This window comes from Leptidea sinapis, chromosome 9 (assembly GCF_905404315.1).
Source record: "Leptidea sinapis chromosome 9, ilLepSina1.1, whole genome shotgun sequence".
Lineage (NCBI taxonomy): Eukaryota > Metazoa > Arthropoda > Insecta > Lepidoptera > Pieridae > Leptidea > Leptidea sinapis.
Window position 1 is genome coordinate 14127889 of NC_066273.1, and position 16120 is coordinate 14144008.

At 35.8% G+C, this 16120-nt stretch overlaps 1 protein-coding gene across 2 annotated transcripts; it reads right to left on the reverse strand.

Moving 5' to 3' along the window:
- Positions 1-3754: 3754 nt before the first annotated feature.
- LOC126965917 (probable maleylacetoacetate isomerase 2) lies at positions 3755-11583 on the reverse strand. Of its 2 annotated transcripts, none has more exons than XM_050809707.1 (5): positions 11258-11583; positions 10691-10868; positions 9779-9897; positions 8624-8835; positions 3755-6119 (listed from the first exon to the last, which is right to left on the reverse strand). In XM_050809707.1, exons 1-5 carry the CDS (start codon positions 11264-11266, stop codon positions 5993-5995), a joined length of 645 nt encoding a protein of 214 aa, XP_050665664.1. In that variant the 5' UTR covers positions 11267-11583; the 3' UTR covers positions 3755-5992. The 2 variants fall into 2 exon arrangements, with proteins under 2 accessions (XP_050665664.1, XP_050665663.1); XM_050809706.1 differs by lacking the exon at positions 11258-11583 and adding an exon at positions 11069-11198.
- Between the last annotated feature and the right edge of the window lie 4537 nt (positions 11584-16120).

Sequence of the window (16120 nt, forward strand, 5' to 3'; positions counted from 1 at the left end):
AATAATAACGCTCAGAACGATAGTTTCATAGTTTCTGTCAATATAGAAGTAACATTGTATTTAATGTGTGCGTGAGCATCCACGTACTTCCATTCTTCCATTTGCCAACACGCATGCAGACAGGCAAATAATGTTGCAAGTGAATAGACATTTCCCTAAATCAGTAAATTGTAAGAAATACTAGATTATATGTAATAAAAAGAATAAATAAAATAAAAATAAAGAATTTAATAAAAACATCACGTATTTAATTATTGTTGCAAAAATTTTTGAAGTATAAGCAAAGAAGTTCTTTGGAATCGTCGTTTTTTGAAACTCGATGAAACGAAAAAGCGAGACGACAGAGGCGCCGTTCCCAGCTATATCTGAGGTTTTCTAGGGTGCGGAGATCGAATTTGGGATAATTTTTTAAATCTAAGATGGCCGCCATGCAAAATTATGATTTCAACAATATGATATCCGAGGTTCTCGAGGGCGCAGAGAACGAATTCGGGATCATTTTTGAAATCCAAGATGGCTGCCATGCACAATTATGATTTCAACAAAATGGATATCGTATCCGAGGTCCACGATGGCGCAAAGAACGATTTTGGGATTATTTTTTAAATCGAAGATGGCTGCAGTGAAAAATTCTTTTACGATTTTAGTTCCATGTGGCACAACAATTTCCGAAAGATGCCTATAAGTTGTTTAGTATTAGCGTTATCGTTATAACCACCATACATACGTATAGCCCCAAAAGAATTTTTCACCGCAGCCGCAGTATCCGAAAATCGTGACGATTTGCTTTAAAATTATCCTCATACGCCGATAAAGAAGTTTCACTTCAAAAACATACCGACGTATTGAGAACCGCCTCCTTTTTTGAAGTCGGTTAAAAAGAGTGGCCGTTAATGTTCTCACGAACTCAACTTTTTCCGAACATAATATGGTAAATTCAGTAATTTAAAAGAAATATTTATAGTGACTATTCAAAGCGCTTAGTTTACGCCTAATTGAATTGAGATTATTTGACTTTGACTTTGAATAGGTACTTATAACATCATGTGGTGTCGTATATTATAGCTTCCTATCAATATCTGCCAATAAAAACAAAAAACTATCCCAGCGGAAGAACTCGGGGTATATAATACATTCATAGCTATGGCAACATATTTTTTTAATGGCGTCTGTTTTGCTTAAAAAATATTTTGCTGTTTTGACGAATGTATTAGCTTAAATTAAAAGTTGTGAAATTGTATTTAGGTGTGAAATGTGATTTTCTTATCATAATTTTTATTATAAGACGCTTTGTTACACCCTTTCACTGCACATTAAGTCATTTTTCAATTAAATTTCGCGCACTGATTGTCCTGGAAGTTGACAGAATGACACTGATGCGGCGGGGAACGTATGTGGTCATAAACGACCACATTGAAACTGCTTCATTTCGGGCCTACTCACGTTCTAAGCGTTATTTTTCTATGTTTGTTATATTAAAAAGTTAAGTAAATAGATAATACAGCTTATAGTTCCCAATGCTTTATATCAAAGCTTTTTAAAAACAACATTCTGTCAAGTCTACTGGGATACAATCGGTTCCGCTCATCACTTGCAATATTGCCAGCAATTGAAAAAAGGCGCTCGAAAGGAAAGGTCTTGCCAGTAAAGTATGGGATCATACTTTAGGTGCAGAACTGCCAGTGATAAATAATGTTTAAATTCTTCGTTTAAGCCCCGACTTTCCAGTGTATTGTAGAGATTTGCTTTTTGACAAGCAACTTATGAAAATCCCAAATTCCTTTCTTTAAATCAGTCTCTTCTATTGCGTCGAATTCTTCACTATTATTTTGTGGAAATTGTTGCTGTGATTGAATATCTTAAATTGAAGTATTTATTCCATTTATTGCTCGAGAACAGGCTACAGGGTCAGCAAAATGTTTTGTTTTTAAATCTAGGATCTAAAATTGTCGCTTTTCTTTAAACTGTTCATAATTAAAGTTTTTGTTTTAGCACCAATATCAGTTGATGTTTATATGTTTCAGTCAGACAAGATACGATTGGTATAATTTTACTGACTAGACTTCTCCCGATATTTCTTTAATTATTACTTCTAATGTTCTCAATATAGTTATAAGAACTTTTGTATATTCTAACTGCTCTGCAGTTAAAATTACCAAAGCACCGACGCTTTAGAATACTTGAGTAATATTGGCGCAATAATTTCATTTAACTCAACAAATTGTTCCAATTGATAAAAAACAGAATTCCATCTAGTACATACAGACTGAATCAGCCTGATGGGCTTCTTTTGGCGATCTTAAGATTTCTTTAAAGTCAGCAGCATTTGTATTATGCTTAAAATATGTAGTAATATCTTTGACAGCTGATAGTAAATTTTTGACTTCTTCCAGTCAATCCACCAAAACGAAAAAAAAATCAAATGTCAACTTTCAAGGGTACAAATATCGATTTACTGAATCGACTCAGTACCTACAACATTTACAAAATCGATTTATTTGGTCTGAGGAATCGATTTCGGATTGCCATCCCTTCTCGTGAGTCCCTACTGGCTGGCGTACTGTGCACTGTGCAGACGCCGCGCACGTAGGTACCTACTTACGATTTCGATACCTACCCGGGGAGTGAGACAGGCCTGATAATAGTGCCAGTCGTAGTCCTGACGTTATCCCTACGTAAATAAATTTAAAGAATTTATTAAAAAAAAGCTCAGTAAATCTTACTACTCATTTGCAGGATATCTAAACGATCAGATCACCTGGGAGTAGCAATAGCAAATTAGTAGGTACAATGTCGTATTTTTCAAAAAAGAGCGTTATTTTTTGCGACCACTCTTCCCTCAGGGCGCCATCCATTTCTTTCAGAGCAGGTGGCTTTAATTGCCATTAAAAAGAATTGGTTACAATTTTGAGAAGATATATGTCTTTTACGCCTTATATCACAACATATTATAGAACAAAGTACCTACTCCGCCGCGTGTCTGTTCACGATAAACTCAAAAACTGCTGTCCCGTTTTATATGCTGTCTTCACCAACGAATAGCGTGGTTCTCGAGGAAGGTTTTAGTATATAATTTATTAAGTTTTTGTATACATATTTGTACACATTAATGATATTTTTTAAGAGGCGTCGGAAAAAAATAAGCCGTCTGGGAAAAAGCCGTTTTCTTTTAACGAAAACCATTTGAGATATAATGAAATAATGTATTTTTTTTTATGGAATAGGAGGACAAACGAACGTACCTGAATAGGAGGTACCCGACAATTCGAGCTGCTCTACGTTGCACGCGGTCAAATGGACCGAGCAGATACTGGGGTGCGCCAGACCAGAGATGACAGCAATACTCCATGTGTAGCCGGACCTGCGCTTTGTAGAGCGCTAGAATGTGGGCCGGCTTGAAGTATTGCCGTGTATGTATGGTGGAATTGAGTATTTTATATAGGTCTACAGAAAAGTTCCCGACGCCATATGTTTATCACATAAGGTATGCTATCCTTATGAGATAAACATATAGGCTATATCCATTTTAATACTTAAAAAATTTTTGGCAATTATAAAGCTGTATACAAAATACGATATTAATCCTTATCATTTTAAACAATTCAGAAATACGTTTAACTCATTAATGTTGATTACGTACATTGATTTCCGATGGCTTTAGTCTTTATTATTCCCGAATAGGTAGATATCTATTATTTTCTATTAAAAGAACAGCGTCTGTCGGGTCAGCGAGTACTTAAATAAAACTCTCAACTTTATCTTTCAGTTGTTTAATATTAGAGTAAAAAAGGTCACAAATTGAATGCTTATTCATCTTACCAATTAATAAAGTTTAAAATGGCACAATACGTACTTACAGATAATTATTGTGTGTAATTTTCTTAATTAAAAGCATGACATGAAAATATCTTAAGGTACAATTCACGACTATACATTAACACACTAAGCCTACAAACACCACTAACTATAATATATTTTCCGATTCAACACGCGAAAATAATATGAAAGATTATTTTCTTTCGATAAGTATGGCAAAGGTCAGTTTTTTTATAGAATAGAAATTGAAAGAAAAATGATTCAATCCGCTTATTTTAACGGCACTCATATTATGACTTGGGAATATCGCAGATGGATTCTTGTTAATAGATTGGTTTTATGCACAATCGAAATGAGAAGATAATAGAACTATTAATAGTACTAATTCCTTACGGGATGACTGTTGCATATACATAACAGTACAAAAATTGAAGGTACCTATAATGCAGCACTTAATACTAAATCACTACTTACTAGCTGGAGATCTTTAAGTCATTAATTATAATTATAGTAATTAATTATGTCACTTTTAATACCTACCTTCTTATTAAGATTTCTATGGTGGTAAGTAATAGACAATTTATCCTTGATAATTCAAATGGCATGGAACTCGGTGCTTGAGTTTGCTATCAAGAATCAGGGTAAATGGTGCTGGTCAGGCCAGAAAATTAGAAACCAATCTTTTGAGGTAAAGCTGTTGCTGCATCCGAGCCGTCATCTTTTTAAGAATAAGAAATACTTAAGTACAAGAGCCGACTGCCATGAATCCTGAACAACGCCTATTACCAAAGAAAGTTGGCACCGACGTCAAGTTAAAATATAGTGACTGATATTTCGACACACCAATAACTATAAAACTATTTTAATTCCATTAAAAACATTGGTTCAGCCTTTCAGATTGTACAAAAAATGGTGTGACGAACATCAATGACAAAAATCCAAAACAATAGGCAGAACCTTACCTCATCACAAACAAGAGGAAATTACCATTAAAATTAAATTAAATTCCAACGACCGAAAATTGTACTCTCCCCGAGTTTGGGTGTTACCTATATAATTTTAGGGAGAAATAGTAAAGCATGCCGGCAAACAAAGATCGCAGTTCCTGTGGGATCAAAGAGGTCTGCCCGCAACGTGATCAGACAATACAGGGACAAAATACGCAAGATTGTACGTATTATAACCGGCTACGGTCACTTAAACAAGCGTCTTAATTTACTATAGCTGTGACTGACAGCCCTTTGTGCAGGGGATGCATGAAGGCTGAACCAGGGGCACAAACCCTCCGATTTCCAGCATCTCTTCTGGACGCCTAAAGCAGTCCGGGAGGGCCTGGGCTGATTGGAGTAAGACCAACACACAATGGCCCCATCAAAAGGCTAACGGCCTTACAAATAAACTTGGTATAAAGTTAAACCTGAGAACAAACCAAGAATATGCAAAATGACTGTACACTATTGTATATTTTTATAGAAAAGAGCGCAAAGAAAAGAATGCTCAGAGCGCCATTTGTTTCCGAAGCGGTAGTAGTATCTAGTATATTAAAAATGACATCAAAAAGGCCTATTCTAAAGGAATCAATTTTGAGAAAATAAATGCCTTTTATGCCTTTTACAAATAGACATTTTGGTTATTATTGGTTTATTTGGACTCTGTCTCACATTCGGAGAACTTTAAAACTATCATTGAGTAACAGTGTTTTCATAATTATAATCAACATTTTGCATATTATTTGCTTATTCTCAGTTATAACTTTATACCAGGTGAATTTGTATGGCCATAAGTGTTTAAATTTCCCAGTCAACCTAAGCAATGATGCAATAAAATATGTTTGCAAAACCACTCAATAAAGTTGTGCTGCACTACCCTAAAACAAAATTCTCCAACTTTTTCATTCTTCAAAGCATGCAAAATGTCTAATTACCTACGAATTAGTCAAGCTAAATCAAACCACCCCTGGTGTCAACCCCTTACAGTATTTTAAGTATAAATTTTAATCATTTCAAATACAATATTTCTAATAAATTCCTTTTATATTTAGAATAATAATATAACAAAGAAAAAAAATAACAACACTAAATAATATTAAATACATAAAATCCAAATTATATAAGTACATGGAATGTGTTCAAATCTAAATTGATCTATTAACAAAAACTTCCTCTGTCAAATATGTTTATTTAGCTGCTTCAGGAGGGCAGTCTGGTTGAGCTGATGGATGGGCAGCACGGAATGCTGGATGGTTCTCCAACTCCCTGTCGATACGTAGTATTATTGGAAAAGGCCTTAGGTCGACGTGGAACCTGAAATTGAGAAGTAAAATACATTGATAATAACAGTGAAAAAAGGGATAAATGAAAATTTTAAACATACCTAAGTAGCTACAACCTTTACAACAAGTAATTTTTTATGTTTGTTTGCAGAAGTCAAGCTTGTGACTCTTTTGTGTAATCAGCGGGCCTACCATGATCTCTTATTACGATTCAATTGACAACCTAAAATAAACTGCTTTGCTATTTCGTACCACGACGTGATTAGAGCTATCTAATTTAGGTTGACGTCAAATCAAGTCGGAAATTCAATCGCAAAATGTTTTAGTTCGTTCATTCATTCGTACCATGAACTAATATTTCAACCTAAACTGGATAGCTTAAGTGTCAAAGTGAGCGATTCGAAAAAAGTTGCTACTTCCTTAGAGGAAAGTGAATCGTGTTGTTAATAACTTTTAAAAAATAGTGAAAACATACAGAAAAGGAAAATTTTATTGATGAAAGATGAGATGAGAATACTTTATTTGACTTTTTTGTACAACAAACTGAGAATAAATACCGAAAATGAAAATACTTAAGACGAGGCAGTAAGGGCCCGGGCTAGCCTGTCCGCAAGAACAAATTAAAAAAAATGTACTCTGTGCTTCTGTCAAATCAAATATCAATGGAGGTGAGTTCATAACTCGTTATTTTACGAAAACACCGAAGCAAACATTTAATTTGTAATGCAAAGAACTATATTTATATTATTAAATAAGTACAAAAAAGGGCTTAATGGTTTATAATTTGACACTATAAAGCGGAATTTTAAAATTTATTTTTTGTATTTTCTAAAATCATATCATTTTAGATTTCGAAACGCAACGCATATGGTTCGAGTAAGAGAGACAAACTTATGCAACCAATGTAGAGCGTCATCTCTTTCTCACACCGCGGACCACAGACAAATTTATTTCGTTCATTCTTCATAAGCGAACCAAACGCCATTCATGAGAAAGTTTGATTATTTCCCGCCATTTCAGATAGCTATATTGTCGAGGTTAATATTAATTACAATAATGTAATGGGTGGTAGTGGACAATAAAGGACGAGGCGAGCGGGAGGCTCATTTGATAAGCCCTGCTCATAACAATGTAGTGCCGCTTAGGATTCTTGAAAATCCCATAAATTCTGATCGGCACCACAATTGCGCTCGTACGTGAGACATAAGATGTTAAGTCTCGTTTGCCCAGTAATTTCACTAACCACGGCGCCCTTCAGACCAAAACACAGTAATGCTCACACATTACTGCTTCACGGCAGAAATAGGCGCCGTTCTGGTACCCATAATCCAGCCGGCATCCTGTACAAAGGAGCCTCCCACTGGTATATCGTCAATATACAGAATGAAATGAGAATGCTGAGAGACACACGACCGCGTCGGAACTCGGCATACCAGCGGTATATTGTCGTTTGACTTGGCGCTTCAACATCATAAATCGAAACAAGTTCGCTGAGACATTTATCTTCAGATAAGCCGCGACGAAAATTGTGATAAATTATGGCAAGGAAATGTTCACGCGTGAGCTCCAGTTCTCTTAACGACGAGTCAACTTTAAACAAACATAGTTTATGTTTGTAAACTTTTTTTTTAAATTATTGTATGAATGTCATTAAGATTTTAAGAGGCCAGTATACAAATTCAAAAAAAGGTTTTATTGTAACTCAATCCGAAATATTCTATTCCCGATCATTTCAGTGTGCCCATCGTATTTGATCAGCCTTATACTTTAGTTTGTGTCATCTAGGAAGAAGTAGCCTCATAACGCAAAGTGGCTTGAAATTTCTCTATCATAACCCAAATGCACTTAAACAATATAATGAGTAGCCTATATGTATAATAATAATATTAAAACACTATTTCACAAATTATCTTGTCCCAAACTAGGCACAGCATGATATACTGAATACTATATATATTTACTTAAACATACATAAATACGTATAAACATCCATGACTCATTACCAAATATCCATATTCATTATATAAATGTTTGCACCTACCGGGACGTCTAGCTCAGTAGGCAGGGTCACTAACTACTGGGCTATATTATATAAAAATTCACTTTTACCAATTCTTCTAATATTTTCTACGAAGTCATTTTATATTGCTGCTTTTGTTGTCATGAAAACTCATGGAAAAAATGACATATAAAGACCTTTTTTTATAGCTTGCAGAATATGTTACACTGTTTATTAAAAAAAATAATAAAACTGTAACGAATACAAATAATAATAATAAGTTGTATGAAATGCACACGAATATGCAATCTCGAGACTGCCTACCATAGGATTTTAGTATCAAGCGGAATTCTTAACATGGTAGGCACTACCTTAATGTCTATATTGTATGCACACCCCAGGCTCATAGCTCCTTAGAAACTTCACAAGTTTTATTTAGATTACATTATTAAAAAAATAAATGCCTAATATTTGTAACACAACTAATGGCCAAACTCTATTTATATATTTTTCTATAATTTCTATATATATTTTACCTTCTGGCATTAAATACTTGTGGTACAAGACAGCAATCTGCAAGTGTTATTTCATCCCCAACACAATATTTCCCTGCGATGGAAGACAACAGTTTCTCAACTGCACGAAAGCCTCTTGTAATCCAATGTTGAGCCCATTCTTTCTTCTTTTCTTCACCTACATGGATCAAAACTATCAAGTTCTGTAACGGTTGTATACCTGAACATATCACCTGAAATATTAAAATTCCATTAATTGCAGAGTTAATGAATTAAATAATATTTTATTTCATCACATCTTGTACCAGGGCTATAAGGGATTTTATTTATTTTTGAATGACACTTATAAATGTCTAAAAAATCTTATTATTATTTACCTACACTTATGAGAAGTATTTTTTGTGCAAAGTTATGCGACTAAAATTCTTGATCAGCTATGTATTTTTAACTAACTTGATAAGTTAATAAAAAACAATTAACTTAAGAATAATAAGGAATTTGCTGCATCAACCCAACACATATTAAAATATGTGAATGCTTGGCATGACACTGCATGAAATCATTAATAGAAATTAGTTAAAAAAATGACCGGAACCACTATTCATTACAAGAAGCAGTAATTCACAAGCACACATGCATCTTAATTAAAATAAAATATTATTATTAATAAAATTAAAATATGTTTGTATGCTCATTCTTGTTTCTTCTTATTTTCTTCATCAAAATAAGGAAAATTGGGGTGTTTCCCTATGATTTAGTATATATTGGGAATAATTTGAAGAAAACAAGTATTCTCCTCTATTTAAACAAACTTGAATAGTGCTTTTACTTTTAGAGGAAATGACATGATGCCGGCTCCATAAATTGACAATAATAAATAAAAAAAGGGAATCTAGATTAGATTTAATATTTGTAAATATAGAATTTAAGTATAACATAATAAACTAAAAAATAAATCAAATCCTGTGCCAAAATCTAAAGGTTAACTATCATCTGTTTTTGAATTCATGTAAATTTTCAGTTAATTATATAAAATCTAATTCAAAAACTTTCCTCATGCTGGAAAAAATTGAAACTTTATTATTACGGTTACCACTATTGTAATTATCTAAAACAGAAAAACAGATTCAATGGTGTCTTATTAAAAGTTATAAATTAGTTCTTTTTTAATAATACCTCACATATTTCTCTGACTTTGGCTCTTTTGTAGCAGTCCTGAGGCATTAGGGATCGTTGAGGTCTAGTTTCTTCTATATAATGCATTATACTCAAAGATTCTATCAGTGTTTGTCCATCTGTAAGATTAATTATAAAATACATAACAAAATTTATAACATATTTGCTAAATTAAAAATAAACAATGACTACAATAGTAACTCTTAAATCTGGACTCTGACTATTTGGAGATTATAACTTCTTCATGACAATTCATATTTTAATTATTTTTTCAAAATTTTATTAGATATTTATCTGGATTATGGCATATAAGAATGTTGCTCCCGCCAGTGCCAACTTGCCCATATAGCGTTTGTGAAGACATTGTACATAGATATGTTAGTAATAAGATTATTACTTACGGTTTTTCTGATATATTATATAATCAAAGAAACTCAGGCTGTTTTAAAATGTATTTTACTTTGATTAAAATTAAAACATAGAATAGCACAATTCAGATGCCTCTACAACCCTTTTTTTCATTATATCTCATTTTTGCGTGTATATAATCCAGTGACCCTTTTAGATAAACTTAGGCTTTACAGTTAGAATTCATATTATAAGCCATGTTTGCTTCTTTTTAAAATAATTGGAAGTAATTCCAGAAAAACATTTCAAACCACAATCATGTTGAAATTTAGTTAAGAACACAAAACTGGTCATGTGATTCATATGAACTGACTGACAAAAAATGGCAGCCCTACTGTCACTCTTTAAATGACATTATGACTTAGTAGTCCAACCCACTTGTATGGAATACACTAATATTTATAAAACTTTAAACACCAAATTTTTTAAAAAGTGAAGTATGTGGCTTGGAACGTTTTTCAGGAATTACGTCCAATTGAACAGAAACTGTATGAGAAAAATTACCGATGATTAGGGAAGGAACTTGCTCCATAGGATTGACTTCCCTGTATTCATTGCAGTGTTGCTCCCCACCTCCCTTAATCAGACTCACTGCTTTAATATCATATGGTATTTCTTTTAAATTCAAAGCAATGCGAACTCTCCATGAACAAGAGCTGCGCCAGTATGAGTAGAGAACTGGCTGCAAATAAAAATAAACATGATTTAAAAATATTTAAGCACCATGTATTATATAATAGTTTGGTTTAAACTAAAAATATTGTTTGAAAATATATTTTGGCTTTATTTGTCATTGTTAATGCTCAAAATAGAACATGAAGCTATTCTAGAATAGCTTGGTCTTGGTAAAAATCTTTTAGAAGTCTATAATACAAAATTTACCTTTTCTTCAAGTTTCTCACCCATTTCAACACACAACTTATATGCTTAACACTTGTATTAAATTTATATCTATATATTATATCATATTTAAGACTTATCGTGAAGTTCATTTGAATTGATTAAAAACCAGATATGTTGGTTTCCAGATCTCACCAAACAAGTTAATAACTAGTTTCATTAGGTACATACCTTTGCCATGATCGGAATATCCTCAAATTGAGAATAGTAATTAATTTTGCCGGCTTTAGATGAAACTCAATCTCATAAAATTATATAATTTGGTAATTGGTTATTGCTTACACCATTAATTGTCTGCGCTTTTTAGCGTTATATAGAGTATAACGTGTGCTACTATCGAATAGGTTTAAAAATACGTATGTAAGTACTTTTTCTGCGTTTTACGTACTGACAATTGTAGAGTATTCTTTTAATTAGTTTGATAATCATTCACATTTATTACAATTGGTTAATTCATGTTGTCGGAGTTGGAACCTACTTGCAAAATTTACAAGTTTGTTTACAATAATTTTTTTCTTCTTCTTCTCATTAATGGTAAAGGCAAAGGCAGAGCCATGCAGCCATTAACATAAGTAAAGTTAAGTATTTTTTTTATTGTCGCGTTTAATTATCGCTTGTCGTACCGCTTCGCTGCGGCCTATATTTGAGCGAAGCGTGGTAAACTAAGTCTGTGTACAAAAAAAAACAAATCCAAAATTAATCCAAACAAAAACAATAAAAAGAATCTTTTGGAATTTGGCGCCATATTAAACATGAGGAATTAGCGCGTTATTTGGTCACATGAGAAACTTGTGCTGATTTGCAAATTCAATAACTACGAACCTGGCAGTCAAATCATTCTCGATTGGCAGCAGTGTTACAATTAAAATTTATTGTGCTTTGATCAATCGGCTCAATTTTTTAATAAATATAAATTACGCGTGCAAATTTAGAATAATTTGGAAAGCATGTTTGATTTTAATTATAAATATCCGGACGACCGAGCCTTGCTCGGATTTTTAAGAATGTACAAAACTTGAACAAAAATAAAAACTAATAGGACATCTGGATTCGAACCGGGGTCTTCTGCTTTCCGGATCACCCAATGTCCCATCTGAGCTATAATAGTCTTGTATATAGTGGCGAAATTTACCTTTGTATTCTAATGTTATTGTAGCTGTTTCTCATTCAAAACCTAGCTAGATCGATTTATCACCCCCGAAATCCCCTGCATACTTAATTTTATGAAAATCGTTGGAGACGTTTCCGAGATTCAGATTATATATGTATATATATATATACAAGAATTGCTCGTTTAAAGATATAAGATAATTGAATCAATTCGAAATTTAAAATTCTGCCAACAATAACCTAGAAAATTTCAAAAGCTTTCTATGAGCTCAATTTATTTTTAAATCGGTCCAGAGATGGCCGAGAAACAATTTTTGCACAGAAATCAATTGGGAGCTCCACTCAGCTTCGCTCAATTAAGAGCTTTGGAGTTTAAGAGGAACGCCAGAAAATCTTAGCCTTAAATGATTGAATGAGTTAAATTACACAAAGTAAGTCGAAGTGTTTCAATTGAATTTTTTCTTTGCATTCAATTCAAATTCAATTTTTTATCTGCATCTCTTGCAAACGTAGTTTAAATGCTGTTATACTGATAAAACCCTCAAAATTTTCCAAAGTGTTTGAAACTGTGAAATGTATATAGCTTTCAGCTGTCTGTAGTTATCTGATTTAGTTTCAATTTATAATATAAAAAAATAAATTTCTACTTATACTACTACTACACTACTACAATTCTATATTCAGCAAAGGTAGCCGCGTAGATAGAAGATGAACAATAGACGCGTCACTAAAATAATAATAATAATGCGACAGAGACACATAAATTAAATTGCTATTGAGAGAAAGCGAGATACACTACAAAATCTACTATCACTTTCACGTATGCAATTTTTTTGTTTGGACCCAGTTCATTGACTCCCAACTGGCAATACTATTTAATTTAAATTCTAATTGAAAAAATTCTCATTATTAATACGTAATTGAGTGATTTGGTGGGAATTCAGTTATTATTAAAATACGGGAGGTTGTTGTCTATAACGTTGAACAAATCGTTCAGAACGAAAACATACCACACGACACAGACTATTGCATTTACATAAGCTGACAACGAATTTAGGGTATGTTCCGATATGCACTGCAAGCACTGCACAGTGCTAACACTGTAGAAAAATTCGTTCCGTTATGGACTTCCAGTATACTGCAGTACCCTAGGGAAATATATGCCGTCATAAATCGCCTCCATATTCTACTGTGAGCACTGGCGTTTTCGAAGTAAGGTACTCGCAGTACTTTGATCACGTGATCAGTCAAAACCACTCGAGTGCCTAACGTTTTATAAACAATACCTACAGTTTAATCACAAATATTTTTAATTTGACAGTACTCCAACAACTGTTTTTTTTTATGAACTAGAAAACTTTTATACACTCATTTGAAAACTGCGTCAAAAATGCGGCTGACATTATACGGGAATGCGTTCCGTTTTGAATAGTATAACTAACCAATATAACTGGCTATAAAGGAACGGCTTCACAGTATACTAAATTGACGTCACACTGTACAGTGGTCGCAGTGCATTTTTTTTTATGGAATTAAGTCCTGGTCTTAAGTAATCACCGCCACCCACATTCTCTTGCAACACCTGAGGAATCACAAGAGCGTTGCCGGCCTTTAAGGAAGGTGTACGCGCTTTTTTTGAAGGTACCCATGTCGTATCGTCCCGGAAAAACCGCACAAGGAAGCTCATTCCACAGCTTTGTAGTACGAGGAAGAAAGCTCCTTGAAAATCGCAATGTGGAGGACCGCCACACATCCAGATGGTGGGGATGATATTCTAACTTGTGGCATGTCATGCGAAAGTAGAATTCGGCGGCAGGAATCAGGTTAAACAGCTCTTTGGAACACTCCCCGTGATAAATGCGGTAAAAGACACACAATGAAGCGACGTCTCTACGCAATGCCAAGAGATCCAGCCGTTCACAGAGCACTGGGTCCCCGACAATTCGAGCTTCTCTGCGTTGCACGCGGACAAATGGATCCAGCTGATACTGGGGTGCGCCAGACCAGAGATGACAGCAATACTCCATGTGTGGCTGGACCTGCGCTTTGTAGAGCGCTAGAATGTGGGCCGGATTGAAGTATTGCCGTGATCTAATAATGACCCCCAGCTTCTTGGAAGCCAATTTGGCTTTGCCCTCCAGATGGCCACGGAATCGGCAATTGCTCGAGGTTATCGTGACCCAGTATTCCGATACTAGGCGAGGCTTTAAGGGAAGTGTTGTCGAAGAGCGGTGATACGGCAAATGGGGTTTTTTTAGTGGTAAACGGGCAAACTTGAGTCTTCTGTGGGTTAAAATGGACAAGGTTCAATTTACCCCATTCCGCGACCTTCTCAAGAGAGGACTCCATATAAAACACATGTTTCTCCCGGCACTGGTCGACGATTTCCCGAGGGAGACCTGCATGGTCCGTGTATACGGCATCACCAGTGCTGTCGTCTGCATAGCAATATATGTTGGAGGTGTCCAACATATAATTGATACGCAGAAGAAACAGTGTGGGAGATAGCAGAAAGCCTTGGGACACTCCATCGTTCACGGGCTTGGGATTTGAGCAATAACCATCGATAACGACCTGTATGCTGCACCCAGGGAGGAAGCTGGAGGTCCACTTGCATAAGCTCTCGGGAACCCCAAATGATGAAAGTTTTGAGAGGAGCGCCTTGTGCCATACACGATCAAAGGCCTTCACTATATCCAGGCCAACCGCCAGGCCTTCCCCCTTGCTTTCAATAGCCACCGCCCATCTATGTGTTAGGTATACCAGAAGATCGCCAGTCAACCGACCATGTCAAAAGCCGTACTGTCGGTCGTTGATCAACTGGTGACCCTCAAGGTATACCAAGACCTGGCGGTTAATTATGCTCTCCATGATCTTGGAGAGCAGGCAGGTAATAGCAATAGGCCTGTAGTTTGCCGGATCCGAACTGTCTCCTTTTTTTTGGATTGGATGGACAAGGGCTGACTTCCATGAGTCAGGGACTACGCCTTTTGAATAAGAGTGCCGGAATAAACGCGTTAGCACCGGCGTCAACTCAGGGGCACACGTTCTAAGCACAATTGAAGAAATGCCATCCGGCCCGCTCGACTTCCTGACGTCCAACGAAAACAGAGCTCGCCGAACAGGTTTCTGTCTGAACTGTACTTCAGGCATAGAGCTCTGACACCGCGGGATGGACGGCGGTGTTTTTCCGTTGTCGTCAAGAGTCGAGTTGGAGGCAAAAAGAGTGCACAGGAGATCGGCTTTCTCTTTTGCCGTATGGGCCAGGGCGGCATGGACGGCTGGTTGAAGTTACCAAGAGCAGCTTTCGGCAACGACCAGAACTTGCGTGTTCCGGTCGGGTAACTGGAAAGCTGCTCGCCAATTTTGACGACGTGCTTCGAATTCGCACGGGTGATTTGCTGTTTAAAAAATCTGGAGGCACGGTTATATTTCCTCTTCAGAACTTTGCAGTTCGGATCCTTTGAGCTCAGCGCCGCAACCCAAGTTCGATACGCTTGTTTTTTGAGTCAGATGCTGCTTTAACTGACGCATCGAACCAGGGCTGTGATCTGCCACCGATCGGTACTACAGAGCTTGGTATAAAAATATCCATGCCCTGCAGTATCACATCGGCTACTGCAACGGCGCAGGCACTAGGATCATCCGAAGGGAAACAAACCTTGCCCCAAGGGTAGGATGCAAAAAAGGAACGCATCCTATCCCAATCTGCTGACTTGTAGTGCCAAACGCGGCGGGTCGCGACGCTGGTGGTCTGCGACGTTGGCGTCGGATAGGCACTACACTCCTGACCAGGCAATGGTCAGACGTTCCGAGAGGGGCGTCGACAGAGACCTGGTAACTATCGGGATGTGTAGTGAGCAGAAGATCTAATAAGGACGGCATGTGGCTATCCACATCTGGGAGCCGCGTTGGCGACTCAAC